At 34.4% G+C, this 24,884-nt stretch overlaps 1 protein-coding gene across 1 annotated transcript in view; it reads right to left on the reverse strand.

Annotated features, from left to right (window-relative positions):
- LOC126979636 (uncharacterized) overlaps positions 1-24,884 on the reverse strand; it is a 323,388-nt gene that overhangs the window by 255,600 nt on the left and 42,904 nt on the right. The window contains exon 2 of the mRNA XM_050829081.1: positions 12,508-12,549. Coding sequence (XP_050685038.1) covers positions 12,508-12,549 — 42 coding nt within the window. The remainder of the gene's footprint in view (positions 1-12,507; positions 12,550-24,884) is intronic.

Here is a 24,884-nt window from a genome sequence, read left to right on the forward strand (position 1 = left end):
TTCACATTGATATACTTTAAAGGCATTACAAGTAAACTTGGTATAATAATAATATTGACACACTTTTTACACAAATTATCTTGCCCCAAGTTAAGCATATATAGCCTGTGTTATGGGTTACAAGATAATGATATATTTAATACAATATACTTACTTAAACATACATAAATTCATATAAACATACATAAATACATTTAAACATCCATGACTCGGAAACAAACATCATTATTCATCATATAAATGCTTGTACCTACCGGGATTCGAACCCGGGACCTCTAGCTTAGTAGGTAGGATCGCTAACCACTCGGCTATATAAAGTTATAATAAACCAAGAATATGCAAATTTTTGAATATCTCGCTGAAAACACTGTCATTAGAATTCCAAATTAGTTATGATAATTCTAAAGTTTTCCGAATGGCAGGCAGCTTTGTAAATAAACGCGGGAAACGTTTTACGTCCGAATAAACCAATCATATTAAATTATTAATACTTTCGTGAGAGATTGTTAAGTTATTTAGTAACGGCTTTACTCCTATTTACGATTTATCGGTGTAGGTACCGATTAGTTTCGGTCCATTCGGAGGTCTTTCATCAGGGTGAGTGCAGTGGGTTCGCGATAACGTCCCGTCTCTTACTGCGGACTTGTGCTCGTAGTGCGCGGCTGAACATGACGGGGGGCGCGGGATGCGCCGGCGGTGATGACAAGCAAGGTATCACTGATTCTATGTCACTGTTGGTGTCCACAGGGGGCAAAAAATGTACTCACAATATGCACTACGTGATCATCGGTACTCTGGGTCTTATTGCGAGTTGCATTTAATAACACCTGTTTCCAAGTAGATGACAGAGCCCAACCCTTGTATCTATTAAAATTAGGTCGACAGTCAATTTCTATGGCTTCCTGCAGCTTGCAAAACAAAAGGTGTTTTTCGCGAGCCAATACTTTCACTGAGCACATCCACAGTGTAGAAAAATTGGACAGCAACACCTCGGCAGTGGCAGAGCATGCCTTAAACACCAACACCTCACATTATATTAGGTTCGATAGGATGAAAGTATTGGCTAAGAGTGTTGTTTGGAAGTTATACTTATTTTAGCGCGTTAGGGAAAACATATCAGAGTAAACTTTAACGATTACGCGCGCATGCCGTCACGCAAATTAGACACCCAAACATTAGTTTTTTTTTTTAAATAAAGCTAATGAAAACGAGCAAGATATTCAGCTGATGGTAATTGATACGCCCTGTCCGTTAGAATGCAGCGCCGCTCAGGATTATTGAAAAGCCCAATAATTCTGAGCGGCACTACAACTGCGCTTGTCACCTTGAGACTTAAGATGTCAAGTCTCATTTGCCCAGTAATTTCCCTAGCTACGAGTCAATACCAATATTTGATAAACACACTTCAGCTACCATTAGCCTCTTTTAACTTATAATATGTCTACTAAAAAAGAGCTAACAGACGAGAATTAAATCGATTTCAATACGTTGTAAAAGAAACACATATTTAAAATAATCGTTATTTAAGTTAATTATGCGGTTTAATAACATTTTCATTGGTTGTATGTAACATAATATATCTTAATTACAATATTGTTCTTTCAACATTAATAAATGAGGAATGCACGAGGAATAATTTTTTTATTTTGTTACGCCAAAGAAGAATAACTTTTTGCATACGTAAGTACACATACACACACTTTTTTAAAGTTAAAACTTTTTTAGCCGCAGAACTTTATTTTTTGGTACTGATTGTGACTGTTATAGCCTGAACACATGGTCGGATTTGGTACGGTAGCGGCTTCTTCGGTGTATGTCGCATAATCCATCGCACAAAATTATTATCTTTACCGTCCGGACCGTCCGATGTTCCGGCCGAACCGAATCCGGTCATGTGTTTAGTCTATAACAGTCGTTCGGCTTAACTCGGCTCGAGACGATTAATGGAGCGAAATTAACCAGAGTAAAATATACAAAATTATAAGAACAAAGAAAATGTTTTGGTATAAATATCAAGCTTAGCCACTAAAAATACTTTTATATTTCGAAACAGATACGTATTTTGTATATTCCCGTCGAAACTCGAAAAATTTCGATTAAATCAAGTTTATAATTTAAAAATACGTGGTCTGAGAGGTCGCTCCATTCCCAATCTGTGGTATCAATAAGAAAGTCATTTATGTTATAGTAACTTTTGCCACACACACTTATTTCTATTAACATAATATCACACAATAATCATAATATACAAAATAGCACACTGATTTCTGTCGTGGATCACCAGTAATTATACTAACCTGTGTCGTGTAGAAGCCCTTTGAAATTGGGTACAGTGTGAAAAAAAACTTTTGACGATTAATCTATCCATACAAAGCTAAATTTTTATTAGCAAATTGCATTTCTAAATTTAAATGCTCAGTGTTACCAGTTCCGCTTATCATAGATCTACTATCAGCTGAGTTGGCAGACAAAGTGGGGGCGTGCTGTCTACGGCACGATCAACTTATTGCCTGAGCAGAGCTTAGCGCATAAAGTAGTCTTTGGCAGGCAATTTATTGCCTTTTAAGGTAAAATATGGATATCAGATTGTTTATCATAGATAGCGGACTGGGTAAAGATGGTTTCGTTTGAGAGGTGATGTATATATGGCATAGATATTCATATAAATTTCAGGTCTTACGATTTCATTGCGCGTTTAAGCTGATGTATGGGAACGGCGGAAGTATGTTACTATATATAACTATACATTGGATAGAAATAAATATATTTAAGGTTAATGTTTATAGCATAAAATGTCACTTGAATATTTTATGTTTTTTTATTATTGGTAGCCTGATAAATCTGTTTCAATCTTTTTTATTTTTTCAAGATTCATTAAATTCCTTTATGATTTGGAGTTTACAATTACATTAAAAAAATTACAATTGATGTAAGCTACCAGTAATAATGTAATGTAATCCTAATATACCAGTGGGAGGCTCCTTTGCACAGGATACCGGCTAGATTATGGGTACCACAACGGCGCCTTTATCTGCCGTGAAGCAGTGATATGTAAGCGTTATTGTGTTTCAATCTCAAAAGTCTGGGCAAATGACACTTAGCATCTTACGTCTCAAGGTGTAGTACCGTTGAGGATTTTTGGGTCTTTCAAGAATTCTGAGCAGCACTACATTTTAATGGGCAGGGCGTATCAATAACCTGTCCGTCCTGCTCGTCTCCTCTCTTCTCTCCTCTGTTATTATTGTCATATTAAAAGCACAGTGAAATGCAGAAGTCACGTTTTATCATAAATCACAGTCAATATTTTTTCGTGGTAATCAAAATACGTAATGGGTAAGGGCTACCACCATTCATCTAGGGAACGTATGCCCTTTGATGACATAAATATCTCATACCACTAGACCCGTTGTAAGATCCAGTTTAACGAGTCAAAACTTCCGTATCGAAAACGAGTGGCTTGCAAAAACCTTTCTCGGCTGTGTATTGGATAAAATTACTGATAAAAATATAATAATAATAATAATATTATATAAATATGACAGCGAGTGTATCGGTCGGCCGCAAGATAAAGGGAACTGCACTTACGCGCCCTGCCGTATGTATAGGCCAGACCACGTTTTAATAACAATTATTTAATTTGGCTCGAATTTTCCACACCACCTGAATGTTTAGCGTTCACATTGAGTTTCCCAAATAACTTTATTTCAGCCTTAGTTGCGTTCAAAGAGACTAGGAGCTTTTTATTTTGTTTTATTTTATTATTTGTTATTACTATGACTTTGTTCTAATTGTAATTACTTTTATAATCTGTAAGTTGTGTTTTATTGTTTAAGTTTAGTAGTAATTGTTTTTATGTTTAAATAGTATAGTCAATTTAATTCAGGGGAACACCGATTTCAAGGGGAACACCTCCCCTTGAAGTCATGTGACACGCGGGGTCCACAAAAGTTCGGCGTTGCAACACATGCTGAGTGGCTGCTTTTTTAAACACCACTCGTTTTTATATTTTTATATTTGTAAGTTGTTTCATTTTTCTTATTTGTGTGTATATAAGTAAATGTTTTTCTTTCTTCCTTTCAAATGGATATTTTAAGCAAAGCGCTTAAAAATGAAACCTGGCGTATTGACTACGAAACGGCGGTTCATATGGCGATGAAATATATCATGAGCGGCGGTGGTCACTTTAAATTTATAAAATTTATTTATTCTTTCTCAGTTCAATAAGCAGCATTAGTTGCCAAAAAACTCGATTTCCTCTCCTATAGTATGTGTATTTTTTATTACTCTGATGATCCCGCTCAGAATCAAGGCCCAAGTAATAATAATCAAGTACTTTAGTCATTCCTTGAAACGTGTTAAAATTTTCAAGTTGAACAAGTGAGTGTTGAGACTATCACTATGAGACTATTAAGTTACATATTTAACCCAATTTCAATTCAAAACCTCAATACCCACAGTAGTAATAGCACCCTATTGTTATAAATTGTGAAAAATGTCACTTCATGTAATATTCTTTGCAAATGTATACCACAATTTATACCTGTAGATAGAATTTCTTACTGCTAGACAACCGATGAAAACAGGCCGGGTTTATGACTTTAGTGTCCTTGACAAGCTACGTCTTTTTACTTCACTCACTTCACGTCACTTTATGTTAGTGTGCATGCATTGCTCAAAGTAGAGGTTAACAGACAAGCTCACATTGTTTACAGACAAATATTGGCGGAATTAACACTAAAGAAAACTCAAATCATTTGGATACAATATTTATTACTAAAACGTCAGGTCCGATATGTGAGAGTGCCTTTAAATTATCTAATACTATAAGATTTATATTGTCATTTATAATATTATTATTCTTTATATGTCGAATATTGACCTCTTGTTGACAACTTGCGTGGATAAAAACGTAGGCCACACTATAGATACGAGGGCACCGTTGGAATGTGCTACAGTTTAAATGAGCCTGCGCAGGAGTCGGACCGGTCGGAGGCAGCAACCTCGCCTCCGCAACTTCGGGGAAAGGCCATGATTTATAACTAAAATTACGAGCCGCTCGTAAACCGGAGCAGCGCCACTGCCATTATCAATAATTCGGTCGTGTGCTCCACAGTAATGATTCTTATTAACTTGCGCATGATCTGTTTATACAGCGGGCATGATATGAATTTTAAATTGTTTTATATTAACCGCCCCTAGGGCTTTCTTCGGTTTGCTGTTTGGTTAGACTATTGGGTCTGAATTCAACAAAATATCACTCCGAATAAGGCTATGCATGGATCTGCACTTGTTTTGGGAAACGTCAAATAAATGATGAAGACTTAGAGCAGCTCAACGAACGCACGGCTGCATTTGATCACCAAAGATAATCCTGGTTACACTACACAGATTATTTGTCAAAACAACATACTACGGAGTTCAGTAGAAAGGTGCTTATCTAGAGAGATTCAATCTCGATCGATCGATTTAATTTTCTCTTTAACAATTACACTTTTAAACAGACCAGTCATAATATCTTCTCTGTATATTCGATCAAAGATATAGAGCCTGCATCTGATTTCCGTTTTAGTATAAAGTCGCATACTTAGGTTTTTCGGACACTTCTCCCGGCGCGAGAGTGAGTCCATCGAGTGGAGGGCACCAGAGGGCGAGGAAGATCGCCCATGCAATGGACTGACCAAATAAAGTCTGCTGTGTCCATTGCATGAGTGTACCAGACTGTCAGCCAGCAGGAGGAAAGTGGAGAATGATCGTGGGGCGAATCACATCTGCCCCAAAAGAAGTCACATCGTGATGACCACGACCGCTCTGTCAAGAATGTCACGAAGAAGAAGAAGAAGAAGCATCTGATTAAGAGAGGCAACCTCCAAAGCATAAATTATGTGCATTTCATGCTTCAGTTATCACAAAGCTGGTTCTTAAGACCCTCCTACCCCAACATACATTGTAGTAAATAGTTGTTTACAACAAAAAAAAATCGTAATGTAAAGGAGTACATTTTACGTTGGAAGTTATGTGGAGTAGAAGTTACATGAAGAAGATTGATATCTAGAAGGGCTGAAGAGGGCATGCCCGTTCGCCAAAACATGAGCAACCTTTGCAAGGCTTCAACCCGGCAATCACGGAAAATGACACGAAGAGTTAAGCTAAGCCCCTCCTACAAAAGCTCAGTATAGTACACCGTATGTTTTTAGTCATTTCGAATCCGACACAGCGCTCTACCGACAACCCCAGCGGAGTGATGGCCCATGGGGGGATTTCCACTCAAAAAAGGCGTGTAACACGTGTGTACGGTGCTTGAGGCGTAATCTCAAGACACGCAGGTCTGAATCCCGCGTCGTATGTAATTTTTTATACAAATATGAATTTGGATATTCGCAGAAGTTGAGGCAGAAAAGTCCCCGAATGGTGACCACGTACGACCGGAATACGTTGGATGAGGGCAGCGCAGGACCAATCGGCGTGGAGATCTTTGGGGGAGGCCTTTCTTACCAATAGCCATCTGCGCACCACACGATGTTTTTTAAAATAAAAGATCAAATGAACACTCTGGTCACCGGATGGTAGCGATATATAGAATAACTGAAATCTTACCATACCGATACGACATTAGGTCCTTCCAGATTAGAGCATACTGTCCCCAACAAACTTAACACCAGTGGGAGGCTCCTTTGCACAGGAAGCCGGCTAGATTATGGGTACCACAACGGCGCGAATTTGTGCCGTGAAGCAGTAATGTGTGTACATTACTGTGTTTCGGTCTGAAGGGCGCCGTAGCTAGTGAAATTACAGGGAAAATTAGACTTAACATCTTATGTCTCGAGATGACGAGCGCTAGTGCAGTGCCGCTCAGAATTTTTGGGTTTTTCAAGGTTCAGGAAATGAATGAAGTATTATAACATTTTATACTATTCTTGATTTTCCAAAGGCTTAAACAGGCCTTAAGAACTAACGCTTTAAGCAAAACTTAAACGATTTCTTTAATACAGCAAAACAAAACGCTCTTCTTCTCTTCGATACACCTTTCTTCCGTACTTACCCTGGAACATGACGTTACTGTCATCAGAAAAGAGAATTTTGCTCCATTGAAGGTATGTACAATTAAATGATCACATGCAAAGTTATAGATCTTAAAGAGTTAATTCCGCTAAGATTTGCTAGTCTACATGTTAAATGCACGTATAGCCCAACTACATTCACCGAAGAAATTACGACAAAATAAACATTCAAATTTAAAACTTTTTTTATTAAAAATACGATTCAAAATCACTTATGGAACGTCAAAAACTACCACCCATTCAAAAGAGACTGCCTCAGACCTGAGAAGAATGGGCGCAAGAAACTCAGCGGGCTTTTTTTTATATAAAAATATGGATTACAATGTGATATCGTACAATAAATATTTATAATTAAAGAGTCTGAGTGTGTTCGCTTTATTCCCAGTCCGTGGTGTCATTAAGAAAATCGTTTATGCTATAGTAACCTTTCCCACACAAACGTTTTCTAACAATTCTTTTAAATTTCGTAACACATTTGTTTTGTACATTTTCTGGAATCATCAATTATTGAAAATAATTTCAACACACAATATATATATTGAATGATAATTTAAAAATTCAAATTCAAATATGGATCATGGTATGTTATAAGCTTAGAATATAAATACAAAGCTGATATTACTGGCCTGTTTTGTAATGATATCAATCCTGTTTTTAAATGCCGGCCGCCTAAATAAATACTGCAGTACTGTTGCGATTTATTCGATAAGAAATTGATTTCAAATACTGCACGGATGGCACCTGCTATTCTGTACATTGCTTAGGTTTTGTGTATTATATTTGAATTAAATAGATATAACCAATTTGTTATGTTTTTCAAGTGAAGTAATACAAAACTTTATTAACGATGCGGAACTCATCATCTGTGAGTTGAACAAAGCATACAAGATTTTATGACAATACGTCACTATAACGGTTACGGTTCATAAAATTTTGTTTTCAAATTTTATTTGTTAACTTATATATTGCCGATAGCACATTCATATCAGAAAGAGAGTGAATATATATCCAAAATATTAACTTGACTATTACCTAAGCTTTATTAAATACACATAGATAACCCAACAATAGAATGTAGCCAAGCGGCCGCAGATGTTCTTCATCAATCGTTTCCAGTACTCAGACGACGATACTATCTGCCTTTATCAAGATCCCACCAAAGCGCCCCGAGCCACATACAAATTGTATCGGGGCTCCACGCTGGTTTTGGGCATAGTTAGCGATGTAACGTATTGTGGTTCTCTTGTACCGTGTCTGCTGCTAATGGCCAGGAGACATTGTGAGGAGTGTGAATGAGATACGGGCATGAGATAGTATGTATACATGGGAACTTTACAGGGATACTACTTTCATACAAACAGGATCTCAGTAAACGTGCAAATTCATGTGTTGCGAAATTTATCAGAAAGTGTTATTTTAATAAAGATATATTTATACATTCATGGCATGTTTATTTCAAAAAATATCAGCCGAATATTTTAGCCCGTCCTTCATAGGTCTAGAGTATCTTTTTGAAGATGTAGGTAGATTGAATTTGACTAAGTGATACAGTTATAAGATTATGAATAAAATATAATATTAATCAATTCTCCGTTTTCATCATCTTTTGCGTTAAATATTTTTTTCTGTGTAGACGTTGATAAACCCTTAAATTTTCAACGCAAGAAAAATACCAGGAGTATTAGTAGGCTTTTTAGTGGGGTTACATCCACCGCATTTTTTGTCATACCAGCCTGAATATATCGCGCAAATAACTTCTATATACAGTAGAAACCGGTCATAGCGACGGCCAAGGGACTGCTGATATATCGGCGTACTAATTGGAAGTCGTACTAAGAGAAGTGACAGTAAAAAAATTGTTTTTCATAAAAAAAAAGAATACATGTTATGTGACCATTAGAGCAAAAAACATTGAAACCAAAATGCTTATTCCACAATGTGTACATTCATGATGTACCTGTCTATATAAATAACTATGTGACAGTGAAATACATAATATTATTATGTATATATTATCTAGTGCATGTAATTTTTGAAGTGAAAACTCCTTTAGCATCGTTGTGATTTGAAAGTAGATGAAACGAAAAAGCGGCCGTAAAAAGAGACAGACACATAAATTTATAACATTTCAAGTTGGAGAAAATGAGTTGAATGGATCCTATAACCATCAATGTATTGGTACCAGGCGATTATAGGTGAAGAAGAAATTGTCTTCTGTGTGACGCGAGTGTATCTTAATATTCTGACGTCATCCGCACGACGCATTACTACATAGACATCAAGGGAACATAAATATGGTAGCGGTGATAATAATGTCTTTCAAAGCGGTTGAAATGAAGTGTCATCCTAGCAACATGTACCAGGACTTCATATGCAGTTTAGAGGTTCATGCAAAATGCAGATTTCACTCCTGACATGCGTAATTTGTACGCACGCAATATTTTTTGAATGTTTTATTTTTGTTGTAATAATATATTATCTAGATAGCTTGTTAATATCGATCAGATCAACCGACCCGATACGGTTCTTACAGACAACAAGTAGCAGTTATCCGGGTGAAAGGTTTCATTGTAGTGTCACGCACCTGCCGAGCTTACACAACGGCCTTTCGATACAGTTAATGCACCCATTGCTGTTTTCAATTGTCTTGCGGAAATTGTCGTTGATATAGTGCTCCATATCTTATGCCAAGCGTTACGGTTCTTAGTCACCATGCCCGACCAGATAGGCAAAGAATTTTTTTATGGAAGAGTACGGACAAACGAGCATACGGGTCATCTGATGTGATCACTGCAGCCTCTCTCTTGTAACACCAGAGGAATCACAGGATAAACTCAAAAACGATTGCACCGATTGTCGTGCTGTTTTATTTATTGTTTCAGCCATGTCGACAGCTAAAACAAGGTAAGGCCAAAAAAAAATTGGAAAATTAAGTATAGCTAACATTGTTGTATATTAAGCAAAAAGTTACCATTTGAAATTAGAAATTTTATTAAATTAGGGGTTATTTTGCGGAAATCCATGATTATCCATTGTTTTTATATTTATTAAGTCTATATGCCGCAAATTTTTGTCTTCAAGTAATTCGATACATGTTTCGCCTGATCAGTACTCTCAGAATCAGCATTTCCTGAAGATGCCTCGTGTAGAGGTGAAACACGTGTCGAATTGATAAAATACAAAACTTAGCGGTATTTAAACTCAATTATCATCACAATTTTTTTTACATTTTACTATTAAAGATGCTTTAATTATTACTAATCTTAAAAATGCTACTGTATGTTTGTCTGTTACGCTTTCACGCCTAAACCACCCAACCGATTGACTAGAGCTTGAAAAAGGACATATGCTACCTTTATTGCAAAGAAATAAATGGAGGGTTTTGAAATAGGGGATGGACAGTTTGTATGGAAATTGATCATTAACGAAGAAAAAAACCATGAAACTTTGTATTGCCCTTGATGACAGATAATTGAAGTATATTTGTTCAAACATTTTTAAAATTTAGAGCATTTTTAAACATGGTTAAATAAGAGATTTAAGTTCACAGGAAAATGCTATTAAAGAGACTAACCATAATGATAAAGTATGTCCGGGAAGCAGAAAGAGTAATTTGTATGTGTATTATTTGAAGACTATCCTAAAAGATAAAAAATAAATTTGCTCAAAGTTACTTTTCAACGCGGACGAAGTTGCGAGTAAAAACTAGTATGCTATATACAAATGCTTTAATTTTATATATATCTATTGACAAAATACAATTTTGTAAAACTGGCTTAACTAAGCGACCGTAAGCCTTCTACAGACGGTATTATTGTTTTCACCGTTCGACGGTAGATTATGCAATGCCTCTATGCGACGGAAATTTATAAATGTTTTTGCATTGCACCGTAGCTTAGTATTAATTTTATATAGATTTAGATCAGATAAGCTGATTACAATTGTTTATTGTCGCATTTCTGTGAGTTGTGGTCTTAGTCGGTCTTTTATTGTACATATTCTACGCTAAATCTCTACAACCGTGTGGTGTGGTAGATTTGATTTTATTATATATGGCACCCATTTCTGCCGTGAAGCATTACTGTGTTTCGGTCCGAAGCGCATGGTAGCTAGTGAAATTACTGGAGAAATGAGATTTGACATCTTACGTCTCAAGGTGACGAGTTTTCCAATAACCCTGAGCGGCACTGCATTGTAATGGGCAGGGCGTATCAATTACTATCAGCTGAACGTCCTGCTCGTCTCCTCCCTGATTTTCATAAAAAAAACTGTATGTTTATTTTAAAGCTACATGTAAACCCAAAGATGTTACCATTAATAATAGCTATAATATTATATGAGGGATGGCTTAAAAATATATATATATAATATCTTGGGAAAACAAGGTACCATTGCTCTGTATATATAAGTAGCATATTTATTTACTTATTTAAAAAACGAAACAACATTAACATTCATATTATGATAAGTGATGCTTCAGTTATAGGCAAAAATGACATGCTATTCAATTAAATTAAGACACCAAATAAAATAAGACTTTAATATATATATGTATACAATCGAAATATAAATTAACACAAAAGTAGAAAGATTTTATAAAACAACGTCCTCCGTCACGTCTGTCTGTCTGTTCGTGATAAACTCAAAAACCACTGCACCGAATTTCATGCTCTTTTCACCAATGGATAGCGTCGTGCTCGAGGTAAGTTTTAGTACCTATATAATTTGTTAAGTTTTTATAGACAGTTTTTAAAAAAGGCTTCATTCACCCTTTGAGATATAAAAAAATAATGTATGGTGGAATCGTGTATCTTTTAAAGATCTAAAGAAAAGTTTGCGTTGGCATATGTCTATCTCTTTAGAATAACATACAATATCCATTTTAGTGCTTAAAAAAATGGCAATTATAAAGCGGTAATGTAAAATCTGTTTAGATAAATAATTATATTAATCCTTATTATTTTAAATACTGTACGAGTGGAACATCGCACATCACGTTGCGCCCTGTGAGCGTGTTTCCACATTTTCCCCCAGTTCACGTTAGAGCTAAAATCGATTCGCGTGTGATCATAACCATTTACCATTATAACCATTTAGACTAAGATCAATAAACTAATTGTTATAAAGTCTAGTTTAATGAACCAAACATAAATTCATATGTACGGCTACCAGATCACCGCACATGGTGTATTAAAATCTGTTATTTAAAACTCCCCTTTTATATTATTTCCTAGAATCTTATCGAAGTATAGTTAAAACAAATCGCAATGCTTTGATACAAAGTAAAATAATGCATTGAAAAATATTATTAAAGGAGAATAGAAAGATTAGTAAATAGTACTTAGAAATAATGATTTCGTTGTATCATCTAGACTTTTAGCGATAAGATATCATAGGAGAGTTTACTATCAATCTGTTCTTTAAATAATAAAGATATATTGTTACTTACCATTTCCCGCCGTAAGAGGGAGGCTGTCGTGGTTGGCGTTTCCTGAAAGAATTTCACACACTGATACAGTATTTATTAAAAAAAATATAGTTTGACTTATATCAGATGGCACAAAGGCCAAAGAGGATGTTAATACTAACGTAAAAAGAGATAAAAAATAAAGTTATAGTCCAATGCTTTATGTCGATAGGTTATTGAAATGTAAGTAAGCGTAAAAGGATAAATTTGTCTACCTCTAGTAAGTTAAACTTAGGATAGATAGGTTATTGAAATCGGCTGTAAATAAACATTTAAATTTAGTTTAGTATGAAACGTGCAGTCATTTGTCATAAATTTAAAACAGTAGTAATTACAGTATTGCGATTGGCGCCGAAGCTTGTTTGGAAGCGAACATTTGCTTAAGACGTAGTGGATTTCGGCAATGTCCTTTTTTTACAAGATTATAGCCTTCATCTGTCAATCAATGGCTGCACGTTTCATACAATAGAGTAAATCGCTTTTGTTTTAATTTTTCTTAGAGAGTTTCGCTAGGCTGACATAGGCTTTGAAATATTCATGTAAAATACCACCAACCAACCTTTGTGTGAAATCACATTTTTTTGCATTAGTATGTTATTCAAATTAATTTAGCTTTGATTAACGCAAGTGTTACACATTTAAATAAGACACTTTTAAAGGATTAAAACGCGTGTAATTGTAACTGTGTTTTTTACATTAGATTTTTGCGTAAAAGTTAAATTTTTATTATAATTTAAGGTAAATTTTAAGGTTTAACTGTGTTTTTACATCAGGTTTTTGCGTAAAAGTTACATTTATATTTTTATTTAAGTTAAGTTTTAAGGGTGTAATTGTACACGACTATTATTATTATTACGAAGAGCTTGCGATAATATATGGCCTCAGTTACATAAGTACAACGTGTACAGACACAGGATGATTATGATTATTTATATGTACAGTGACTTTATATTTACATATGTATATTATATTAAATATATCGTTATGCCAGATAACGTAACTTGCAGACCAAACCGTAGACGTTGTACGCTATGCCTAGCTTGTCTCCTAGATGATTTGTGTGATAGGGCGTCATTTATAATAATTAATATGCATCTCGAATTGTTTGCTGTTGAAAAATAGTTGAAATATAAAATTACTAATTAAGTCGTACCTTTAGTTAGGAGTTCCAAAAGTTTGCTGGAGAAATGAAACTCTGACGTCATCAGGTTAGGTGTAAGTTTGCTTAATATAGAGTCCTCCATATTGGTTTTTATGTTTAAATCACTTATTTAAAACACTATTGTAAAATATTATGAGATACATAGAAATGTACTGTACAGTTGAGTTTATAAATATAATTTATTAAAAACAACTCAACTGCAATGGTCCATTTAAGCAGTATAAAAAACAGTGGGTCTATTTCTATTTTTTTTACTATTATTATCTTTACGCAAACTCATAACTACGTACACTTGATGATAATAAATGTATTTTGTTTATTTCTTAAAGAAGTTTAATGGAATCGTTGTAGGTACCTTCGAAATAACAGAACTTATCTATAAATCGTACCTCGATAGAAAAATTCTATTTATTAGTGAATTATAAGAAATTAACTTTTACTATTAGGATCATTTTGAGGTAAATTGTTAGTATGGACACTAGTTTTACATAGTACAAAAAAATGTTGTGACAGAAACTTGTCTACATTAGAATTATTAATTAAATAATAAAATTTTTAACTGATTTTGCATAATTTAATTATGCTATACATAGTAAATGGTCACTTTCACATCACTTTAATTTACACAAAAAAAAATTCACTTTACCATATTGTATGATCACTACTAGAATATTTACTAGAAGTGACTTAACAGATGTCAAACTCAACAGATAAAAAATACGAAATCGGAACTCTTTTCTGAAACACAAATTGAAGACGTTTGTCGCGAACTGCTTAATAATTATGCCTCTGTTCCCAATTCATTAGTGCACTGTGATTGCCAGGGACGAACTCTGAAATCTGCAAAATATTATTATTTTCACATTAATTCATTTACATTTTGTTCTGACTTCTGTGAGGACTAGTATAGTGGGAATGAGAAGTACATATATATTTTGATTTACGAAGTGAAAAAACATTAGGTTTAAATAGCCGTATCATTTTTTAAGTTTTTTTTTTATGGAATAGGAGGACAAACGAGCGTACGGGTCCACCTGGTGTTAAGTGATCACCGCCGCCTACATTCTCTTGCAATACCAGAGAAATCACAAGAGCGTAGCTGGCCTTTAATAAAGGTGTACGCGCTTTTTTTTAAAGGCACCCATGTCGTATCGTCCCGGAAACACCGCACAAGGAAGCTCATTCCACAGCTTTGTAGTACGAGGGAGAAAGCTCCTTGAAAACCGCACTGTGGAGGACCACCACACATCCAGATGGTGGGGATGATATCCTAACTTAGAAGGTGGAATTCGGCGGCAGGAATCAGGTTAAACAGCTTTTAAGTTTGATTTAGAAGCTTGTAAATGTAGTTAATCCTATGGCATTTGTTTTGTGCACAGCGACATGATTTTCCGACATTGTGAATGAATTCGATAAATTTCCCTCTAGTACAGTGTGAAGTGACATCTATATTCAAGATGTTAATTATTTAGCGAGCGTCATTGTCAAAACATAACAAAACTGTGGAAGACTTTAGAGTACTGCAGAGTTTTGTATTCAAAATATAATAATAAAATTATGCACACACACTTCAAATACAGCTTGAAACGACCACAGGTGTTTTTTTTTTTTGTTAATTTCAACTTGGATATAGACAGACAGAGAAAGAAGTTATTAATAGACTCTTTTTTTCGGTAGAGTTAAGCAGTCTTAAAATTTTACTATTTTAAATTTTACTGACGTAAATGACTTTCTTAATGATACTACATCTTGGGAGTTTCAGTTCATACAGTTAGTAATTTTATTCTAATGAAATTATATTTAAGAAAAGAAAAGAAGTCCACTTAGTTTTTTGTACGTGTTCTTCTCAGGTCTCAGTCATATATTTTTGAATGAGTAGTAGATTTAGACTTTCAATAGATGATTTAAAACCTTATTTGGATTAATATGTATACATTTGAATCTCAACTTGAACGTATTAAATATCATGTTTGGTCAAATTTAAAGATTTTTATAGTTTTAACTTTAATATGTTATTGAAGCTCAATTCATATTTTTTTGCAATAAAACAAATTTAAATTCGAAATGTACGAATACATTATTGAATCCCGCATTGTGCATACATTTTGAAAACTAAATTAAATTTGTAAAAATACATTATGCTTATGGCATATCTTATTGTCAAAAAAAATTTAGTGTAGTTTAAACAATAGATAAAGTAATGAGGGGTAAAAGAAGCCTAAAAGGTTTGTCATATATATAACTTACATCTACTGGGCTAACTAATAAATATCAATACTAAACCAATTCTAATTCTTAAAAAATTTCAGTGATATAAAACAACTTTGAGTCCGTCCCATGCGACGCGTCAAGAGGTCAGGGTTACTTACGCTCGTCTTTTGACCTCTGGCGTTTCTATTCCTTACTAAACCGCGACAAAAACATACGTGCGTCCCTTTCACACATGCCACGACACTTTACTTGACATTTGACCTAGCACGTCACTGTCGCAGCGGTCCTTTTCTTTCATATTTAATGTGACCATTTCTATCTCTTTTCATCAGGTTATGACATATCGGCCGACTTCTGACCCGCACGTCAACGGGCGCTTTGTCCCTGTTTGGTACATGATAAAAACGTATTTACGTTCCAGTCTTTCGTGTCACGACCTACGGCTAGCTAACTGAATAGATTAGGTGTTTTGGTATAAGTTTGAGTTCAATATTCATTGATAGCTCGTTCATTTGAATTTATATACGATACAATTGTTACGTATTTATTGTAAATATTATGCGTGTTTTTACATCCTTTAAATTTTTATTCTGACGTCCCATCCTTCATAAACCACGTCAAATGTAACCACGGTAAAGTTTGAATACCACTTCTTGTTTCAGTGTGCTCTTCATTAAACTCATAGATCATCAATATGTCGATAAAGTTTACGTCCAAAAAACACAAAGAGAAGACGACGTAGCTTGTCATGCTCACTAAATTAATAAACCTGGCCTGTTTTCATCGTTTGTCTAGTCTTGTTAGGCTCTATCTAGACGTATAAATTATCTAAGGCTCTAACGTAATTGGAATTTGCAAGACGATTTCCCGCTCTTTAATGAGACTGTCTAGACACGTACCCTATCCCTTTCCTATTTTAGAGACAATTTGCTACATCCCACCAGCGTATTTTATCAACAATTATAAATATCATATAATTTGCAGTATCATTTCATTAGTACATAACTGTTGTAACATAAATATATTTAACAGGAAAGATGTCTGGCAATGTAGTAATTATGTGGAAGTATAAGGCGCGAAATTTCTCGAACATGTCAATAAGGAGCTATTTACTATAAACCTCAGTGAAAACTACATCTTCTGAGAGTACTAGTTTTTCTAAAATGACCTACGTTCGACTTGGATAAAACATCGAATGCTAAATAATTATGGCAGACTCCTTGATTTAACGGTTTTTTTTTGTTAGTAAAACATTATTAATACCTACTAGCGGTTTCGATTCCATGTTACCTAAGGACGTTTCGGGTACACATTTTTCATTTAGTGCAACGAAAGCTAAATAATTATGGCAGACTCCTTGAACTAACAACGGTATTTCTTGCTAGAAAACCATTATTAATACTAGCGGTTTCGATTGTATGTTATCTAAGGATGTTTCAGATATATTTTTTCCTTTAGTGCACCAACCATCTTGAATAAAGTTACGTTCTTTCTACTTTACTAACTAGTACTAAATAGATGTTTGTATTATTTTAATAAAAATGTCAGTTTCATTACAATAGAATTATAAAGCATAGATTTGTACTATAAGTATGTTGTTCGCTGAGACTATTGTTTCGTCTGATGGTAAGTAAACACCACAGCGCATTTTAGTTTTAATTTGCTTATGATTTATATTGAGTACTTTTTGGATGTTAATGATAAAATCATATTTTAATCCGAAGATCGGATCCAGCGTACTCAAACTTTGTGACAAGCAAACATTTTGAACACTATTCCTAATTTTGTGAATTTTTTATTTTTTATATTTTTCTTCTTTACACCAGTAGGTATAGACTCTTCTTATGCTATCGCCTAAGTTCTAGATAGGGTGTGAGGCATTATAGAGAAACTATGAAAATATTATGATCTTTGTAGAAAATATTTTTATCTTATGACTGTAATTCCTTAAATTCTATTTTCAATGCCACACTACTAAATGCCGCGACAAGGTATTTACTGGAAACCTGGGAAACTATATTGAAATTTATACAATACTAGCTGATACCTGCGACCTTGTCCGCGTACACACATGACTACGCACGTAGTACTTATAAAAATCTTTATTTCTTAAAACTTTATTAACTTTATATTCAATGAAGATAGCGCCATATTTTTGTTCTAGATAAGGGCCAAGTGTCTAAGGAATAAAACTTAGAATACTTAATAATTAAAATTTATCTAATAGTTTTTCCATGGTTCGTTCCATGGTGCGTGGTGGATAACCTCTGTCTACTAACCAACTGTAGTTAATCTACCAACTTATAATTAGCTAAAATTAAGTTTATTTTTTACCTCCTGAGAAAGTTGGAAAGATATTAAAATTCTAATTAGTTATTCATTTTAAACTATTCTTTCAATTTTTTTTATGACATAGGAGGACAAACGAGCGTACGGGTCACCTGGTGTTAAGTGGTCACCGCCGCCCACATTCTCTTGCAACACCAGAGGAATCACAAGAGCGTTGCCGGCCTTTAAGGAAGGTGTACGCGCTTTTTTTGAAGGTACCCATGTCGTATTGTCCCGGGAACACCGCACAAGGAAGCTCATTCAATTAATTGATTTCTGAACGGCCGCGGCGGGGGACACATCAAAGGAAAATATTTTTTTTTTGTTTTTATTTAAATCCGAGTATTTTCATATTTATTTACCTTTTAAACCTTCTCTGGACTTCCACAAATAATTCAATACCAAAATTAGCCAAATCGGTCCAGCCGTTCTCGAGTTTTAGCGAGACTAACGAACAGCAATTCATTTTTATATATAGATATATAACATAAGATTAAAACATATAAGAATGATTTTCACATATTATGAATATTATATATATTCTGCTATTAAAGCTAAAAATTATCATTGATAGTGCATCATCATCATATAAAATTGTTAAATAATAAAAATAAAGGGTAATTCAAGAAACAGATTTATAACAAATCCTAAACACTGTATTTGTGTACGTCACTTGTTGAATTTTCTTCTACAACCTCACACAACTTTAACATCCACATAAAGAGAGCGCTAGGTAGATCGGCGCGTGCGCACCATGTTTTTCTCCACATGAATATTAATCGCTCGCCAATCGCCATTAGCCGAGAACGCAGCACTTGATAACTGAGAAATTGATTCAACTATACTTAAATAGTATAATTAACATTGCATCTCCATTGACAAGTTTCTACGTACAAATTGCTGCAAAATTGTGGCCATACATTAGAGTCTCTTCAATGCACTATAAAGTACGTGCCAGGAATGAATCTTAGTTTTCATGACCGGTGCGCGCCAATTTTCCCGCGCAGATTTCTGTTTTTTTTTTCATATATCTCACATACAACGTGTTACAAAATACGACGTAAAAATTATAATTAATCATCAAATCCAAAAATTTTGCCCAGCCTAAGCTGTCATATCAGGGAACCAGATTATTAAACAGAAAGGCCTAAGTACTTATTTTACCTAATAATTGTCTAATTTTAATAGTCTTTAGTTTAATAACAAGGATGTCATCATAACAAGTACTGGCTTCAAAAAATATCAAGTTGGAAAAGATAGGAAGGACAGAGTGTATTTCTCCGATTGTCCAACGGTTACCGAGATGGAACAGCGTGTTGGATCGGTTTTCGCATCAATCACACCGACGATGGTACAAAATGCCACACAAGCCATATCCCGACGAGCGAGGTTGTGTATTGAGCAAGGCATGCATCACCACCACCACTTTGAAATTGACGTTTTTAAATTTGACGTCGTAAATTTTTTGTTGTTTAACGACTTTTGTAAATTTGACGTTTATTATGAAAAAGTAATTGGTCGCTTAGGTTGTTTCGTTAGGTTAGGTCCTCGCCTCATAGGAACTATTGGAAACCCAGGAGCTGACAGCTATTTCAAGCTATAGGCGGATCCGTTACCCGGACAACGTGGAATTGTAATTACACTTCCTCGCAATGATAGTTTTAATTTAATGTAATCATAGTATTGTAAATATATATCTTAACATTTGCTTTGTTTAAATATATAATTCAAATTCAAATATTTTTATTCAAAATAGGATTCAAAATCACGTATTGAACGTCAAAAACTACCACCCATTCAAAAGAACTACCACCCACTCCTTTCTAGAAAATTCCTCAATGTGCTCATGAACATACAGAACATTATCAAAAATGTATTGAGAAGCAACAGTCAAAATGTTTATTTCTTTAAATTTTTCTCTTAATGATTCTTTAGGACCTACTCTTCTGCAGCACAAAGATGGTATTAATATCGGCCGCACTGCCCCATAATAATATACCATAGGACATAATACTATGAAAATAACGAAAGTATTCTAGTCGCGCCGTATCTATGTCAGTTAACCGTCTAATTTTCTTAACCGCATATGCTGCAGAACTAAGCCTATTCGCCAATCCTTCAATATGGGGGCCTCATTGCAGTTATGAATCAAGAGTAATGAGAAGAAATACAGCAGATTCCACTGGTTCTACCACCTCTCCGTTTAATAGATATTCGCATCTAGATTTTTGACATTTGGCGCGGTAAATTTAATATATTTGGTTTTATGACTATTTAACAATAAGTTATTGGCGCTAAACCAGTACACGATGTCAGATAGAGTATTGTTTACTTCGTCATATAAAACTTGGCTTCGTTTCACTTTGAATATAATTGAAGTGTCATCCGCAAACAATACATAATTAATGAAAAAAAAATTACATATTGTTAATTACTTTGATGTAACATTCCATTTTAAAGCACCATCGATGGAAAACAAAACTACAAAACTTGCAAAACTAGGAACTCATGTGAGAATCATTAATATAACTGAAGTAATAGTTCCATGATATCCATTAACATGTTCATTTGGTTATTTTATTACATCGCGAATTGCGGTTCATTTGTTTAAACAAGCCTCCATATTTCATGGCGCGATGATTGATTTGACGCACATTATATTCTACCATTTGTACGACTGCTACAGACCACCGCAATAGTATTTGGTTTTGAGAAAAAGTGACGGGACGAACAAGACGACCTCATGGTCAGTGATACACAGTAAGATATAATCGGCCTAACAAATAAAGTTGGTATAAAGTTATACCTAAGAATAAACTAAGAATATGCAAATTTACAAATAGAAATTTCGCTTATGATTGATTCATTCGGACGTACAACGTTTCCCGCGTTGATTTGCAAGGCTGCTTTACATTCAGAAATTATCATTGTATTGGCAGTGTTGTCAGCGAAATAGTCAACATTTTGCATATTCTTGGTTTATTCTCAGGTATAACTATATACCAAGTTTATTTGTAAAGCTGAATATTTTTATTAATAATTTCAATAGCCTTTAAGAAAATACGATTATGCTGGCACATTTTTCAAATCTTTAATTCTTCATGCAGGAAGCAACTCCCGCCCACCAACGCGGCCTGGAGTTAGGAGGTAATGGCGTCCTTCAGGGAAGAGTTGGCTCCCGATGATTTTTTTGGATCTGCGTTATAAATAGCGCCCTCTTGTGCACCACAAAGATTAACTGCACTGCCCCATAGTAATATACCCAAATAAAAAATAGCTAAACTAGTGGCGCCGTAACTATGTTTAGAGAATTGTCGAATTTTTTTAACCACATCTGTTGCAGAACTGAGTCTATTCGCCAATCCTTTAATATGGGGGGCCCATTGTAATTTGGAATCAAGACTAATGCCAAGAAATATAGCAAATTTCACCATTTTTATCACCTCTCCGTTCTGTTCCGTCGCATCTACATTTTTGACATTTGGCACGTTAAATTTCATGTATTTTGTTTTCTTACTAAATTTAACTGAACTATATTTAAAAAATTTACAAAATTTAAAATAACATTTGGTTATTAGGGCTAAGCCAGTATGTTCACGATGTCAGATAGAACATCGTTGACTTCGTCATACATTACTTGGTTTCTTTTCACTTGGAATATCAGTGAAATGTTACCCGCAAGTTATACTTAATTGGGTTTTTTTTCTATAAGGTTAGGAAGATCGCTTATCTAGATAAGGAGAAAGAACAGTCCAAGATTAGATCCTTGTGGCACCCCATACTGAGAGGAGGACTTCTCTGAGCAATGCTGCTCCTACATTTCATCTTCTAAATCTATTGCTTAAATATGAAATTAAATAATCGAGCGCAGTTCTATTAATGCCATACTGGCATTTAAATTGGCTCAAATGCTTTTCTACAATCGTGTAGAATTTGTTTCTTTTTGTTAAAGAATGTTGTCAGGATAGCGGTGCCTTTTTCTGCCGTCAATCTGCATGCAATATGCATGCGCTATTGTGTTCAGGTTTGAAAGGCGCCACTAGTGAAATTATTGGGCTAATCTGCCTTGACATGATAAATATTCAAATCAAGAATCCTAAGTCGGACTGTAGTGGAATGAGCAAGGTATCAGTTATCATTACGTGAACATTCTCATTTCTCGTCTAGTAACTTTTTCTCTTGATAAAAAAATCTTTGCACTCATAAATATAATGTAATAAAATAAATCTTCATAAAAACATAAGATTGTCTAGCACATAAATTGAGTACGTCAGGTCATTACCTGTAGCGCGCACGAGTCGATTTTCTACGCTTCATTACCAACTCTAACGGAGGCATTTCCCGAGAAACGCCTGATCAAATACACATTTTTATTCGAATTACTCGAGTTTTTTATGTCACATCCGGGCACAGAACTTGACGTTTATAATATTGTGCCATTATTGTCTGAAAAAGATCTTAATCATGTCGAATGACAAGTTTTGTATTAAATTTTATATAAGAAGACTAGCTGACCCAGCAAACTTTGTATTGCCGATATTAAAATCGCGATACAAAAGTAACTGCTGATCGTAGATGGGTGAACATTTGACGTCGTATGTATTTTTTAATGCTGACTCATAATCAAACAAATTTAAAAAAAAAACCAAAAAAAATTAAAAAAAAAAATTTGGTGTGGACCACCCTTAAAATTTAGGGGGATGAAAAATTCTCAGACCTACCCAATATGCACTCAAAATTTCATGAGAATCGGTCAAGCCGTTTCGAAGGAGTTTAACTACAAACACCGCGACATGAGAATTTTATATATTAGAAGTAACAAGGCGAGCTGGATTTACAACTGATTTCAAATGATACGCCGTTCCCTTTAATACAACAATTGCAGTAATACTCAGGATTATTATAGGAAAATTTGAGAAGTTTCATTCGCCCTTTATCGAAATAGTTCGGCAGCGTTTTTATTTCAACTTACTTCATAAATATCTTATCATCTTTATTATATAAGTAGAGATAGGATAGGAACTGGCAATTAACATACGATTGAACTAGAAGTTTTTTTTTTGTAAAGAGAAGAAAACTTTTAAAAAGAAGAATTTTTTTTCTTACGTGACTCCAAATATGACTAGACTTCAATCCCAAATCGATTATACATTTCGTATCCATTTCGGAGTACGTTTTTATTTTACAACACCTGTAAATCTCCCTCTTCTTCTTTTCAGCCTTTTACTACCATAATGGTGTAGGGCTTCTTAAGCTGACGTCATGTAATCGCCTTTCTAGGGCTGGCATACAATTGGCGTGGCGTTTACGTTATGTCTATTCTTCTTCTCTTTCTAGCACATTTACGATGTTCCTCTTGGGTACTTCGACCCAAAGGATTGCATTTTAAAATTCTTCTTCGCGCAGGAACCTTTTTCTCTCGCGATGTGACCAGCCCATTGCCAATTCATTTTTGTTATGCTTTTGACGACATTTGTTTAGTTTTAAAATTATCACACCTCAAAAAATATCGCTTGCATCTACAGATTGATTGAGAAGCAGCCATCTACCTCCTAACCTTTAGTATTGTCGGTGCTATATCAAAATTGATTACTTACCCACTTATACGTACCCACCCTCAGTTAATGTTTACTTAAATAAAAAAAACTTATAAAAGATCTATCCAGGCGTCTAACCGATTTAACAGGTGACCCAAGATCTGGTACGCACCTCTGTCAAAGGATAAGTTGGGCTATACAAAGAGGTAACGTTGCCAGCTTCATGGGCACCTTACCTGCCGATAGCGATCTTAATGATATTTTCTATTTGTAATTTATTAATTTTATTAGATTATTTAAGTTTTATTTTACTATTTTTTATATAAATAGCGTTTTTAATTATTAAGTTATATTATTATTAATATAATATTATTTTTTAATAATTAAATTATAAATAAAATGTATATATGTAAAAAGTGTATATATAATAAATAAATAACTATGTATTATAACAGACTTGCTATTTTAACTAAGATTTTTCAGTAACTGTTTCATAAAATGAAAGAAATAAAATTTTAATTTCACACTTTAAATTGATCTATGGATTATAACAGAGTATTTCAGCAAAGGAAAGTTGAATGTGAAAATATAAAATTACAACTGTTAAATATCTCGTTGATAGCACAACACAGATACCGTATTCCCTAACGGAGCCATCGTAAAAGAAAGAGAATTGTAAATGTTATTTCTTATAATATAACAGTGAGTAACAAAAGTAATTATGGTTATTAATTAGAAGCTCGTACGTTCAGATTGAAGCGGTGTAATTGGATTTGTAATTAAAAGTTAGGTAATATGCGGTTGTGGTTTGAATCAAATTTTTACGTAACTTAAGGCTAATTAAAAATATTTGCTGTGCGGTGGAAATTGCGATCTAGAAAGTTGATTCTGTTTGATTGTGAGGTACTAGTTACGATTCAAGATGTGTGGTTGGTGCAGATTTATATGAATTCTTCTTTACCACGCTTATATGCTGTGGCGACGTCGTGAGGCGGGTTGTTCCTTTTCATGCTTGTAAATGGCTGCTACTCGTGTACTTGGACGATCAAGAAATGATCAAGATCAAGTAATGATGAGTTTTCTGCTTTTCTTATTAAATTTAAAGTTATATATTATATTTT

Source organism: Leptidea sinapis, chromosome 3 (assembly GCF_905404315.1).
Source record: "Leptidea sinapis chromosome 3, ilLepSina1.1, whole genome shotgun sequence".
NCBI lineage: Eukaryota > Metazoa > Arthropoda > Insecta > Lepidoptera > Pieridae > Leptidea > Leptidea sinapis.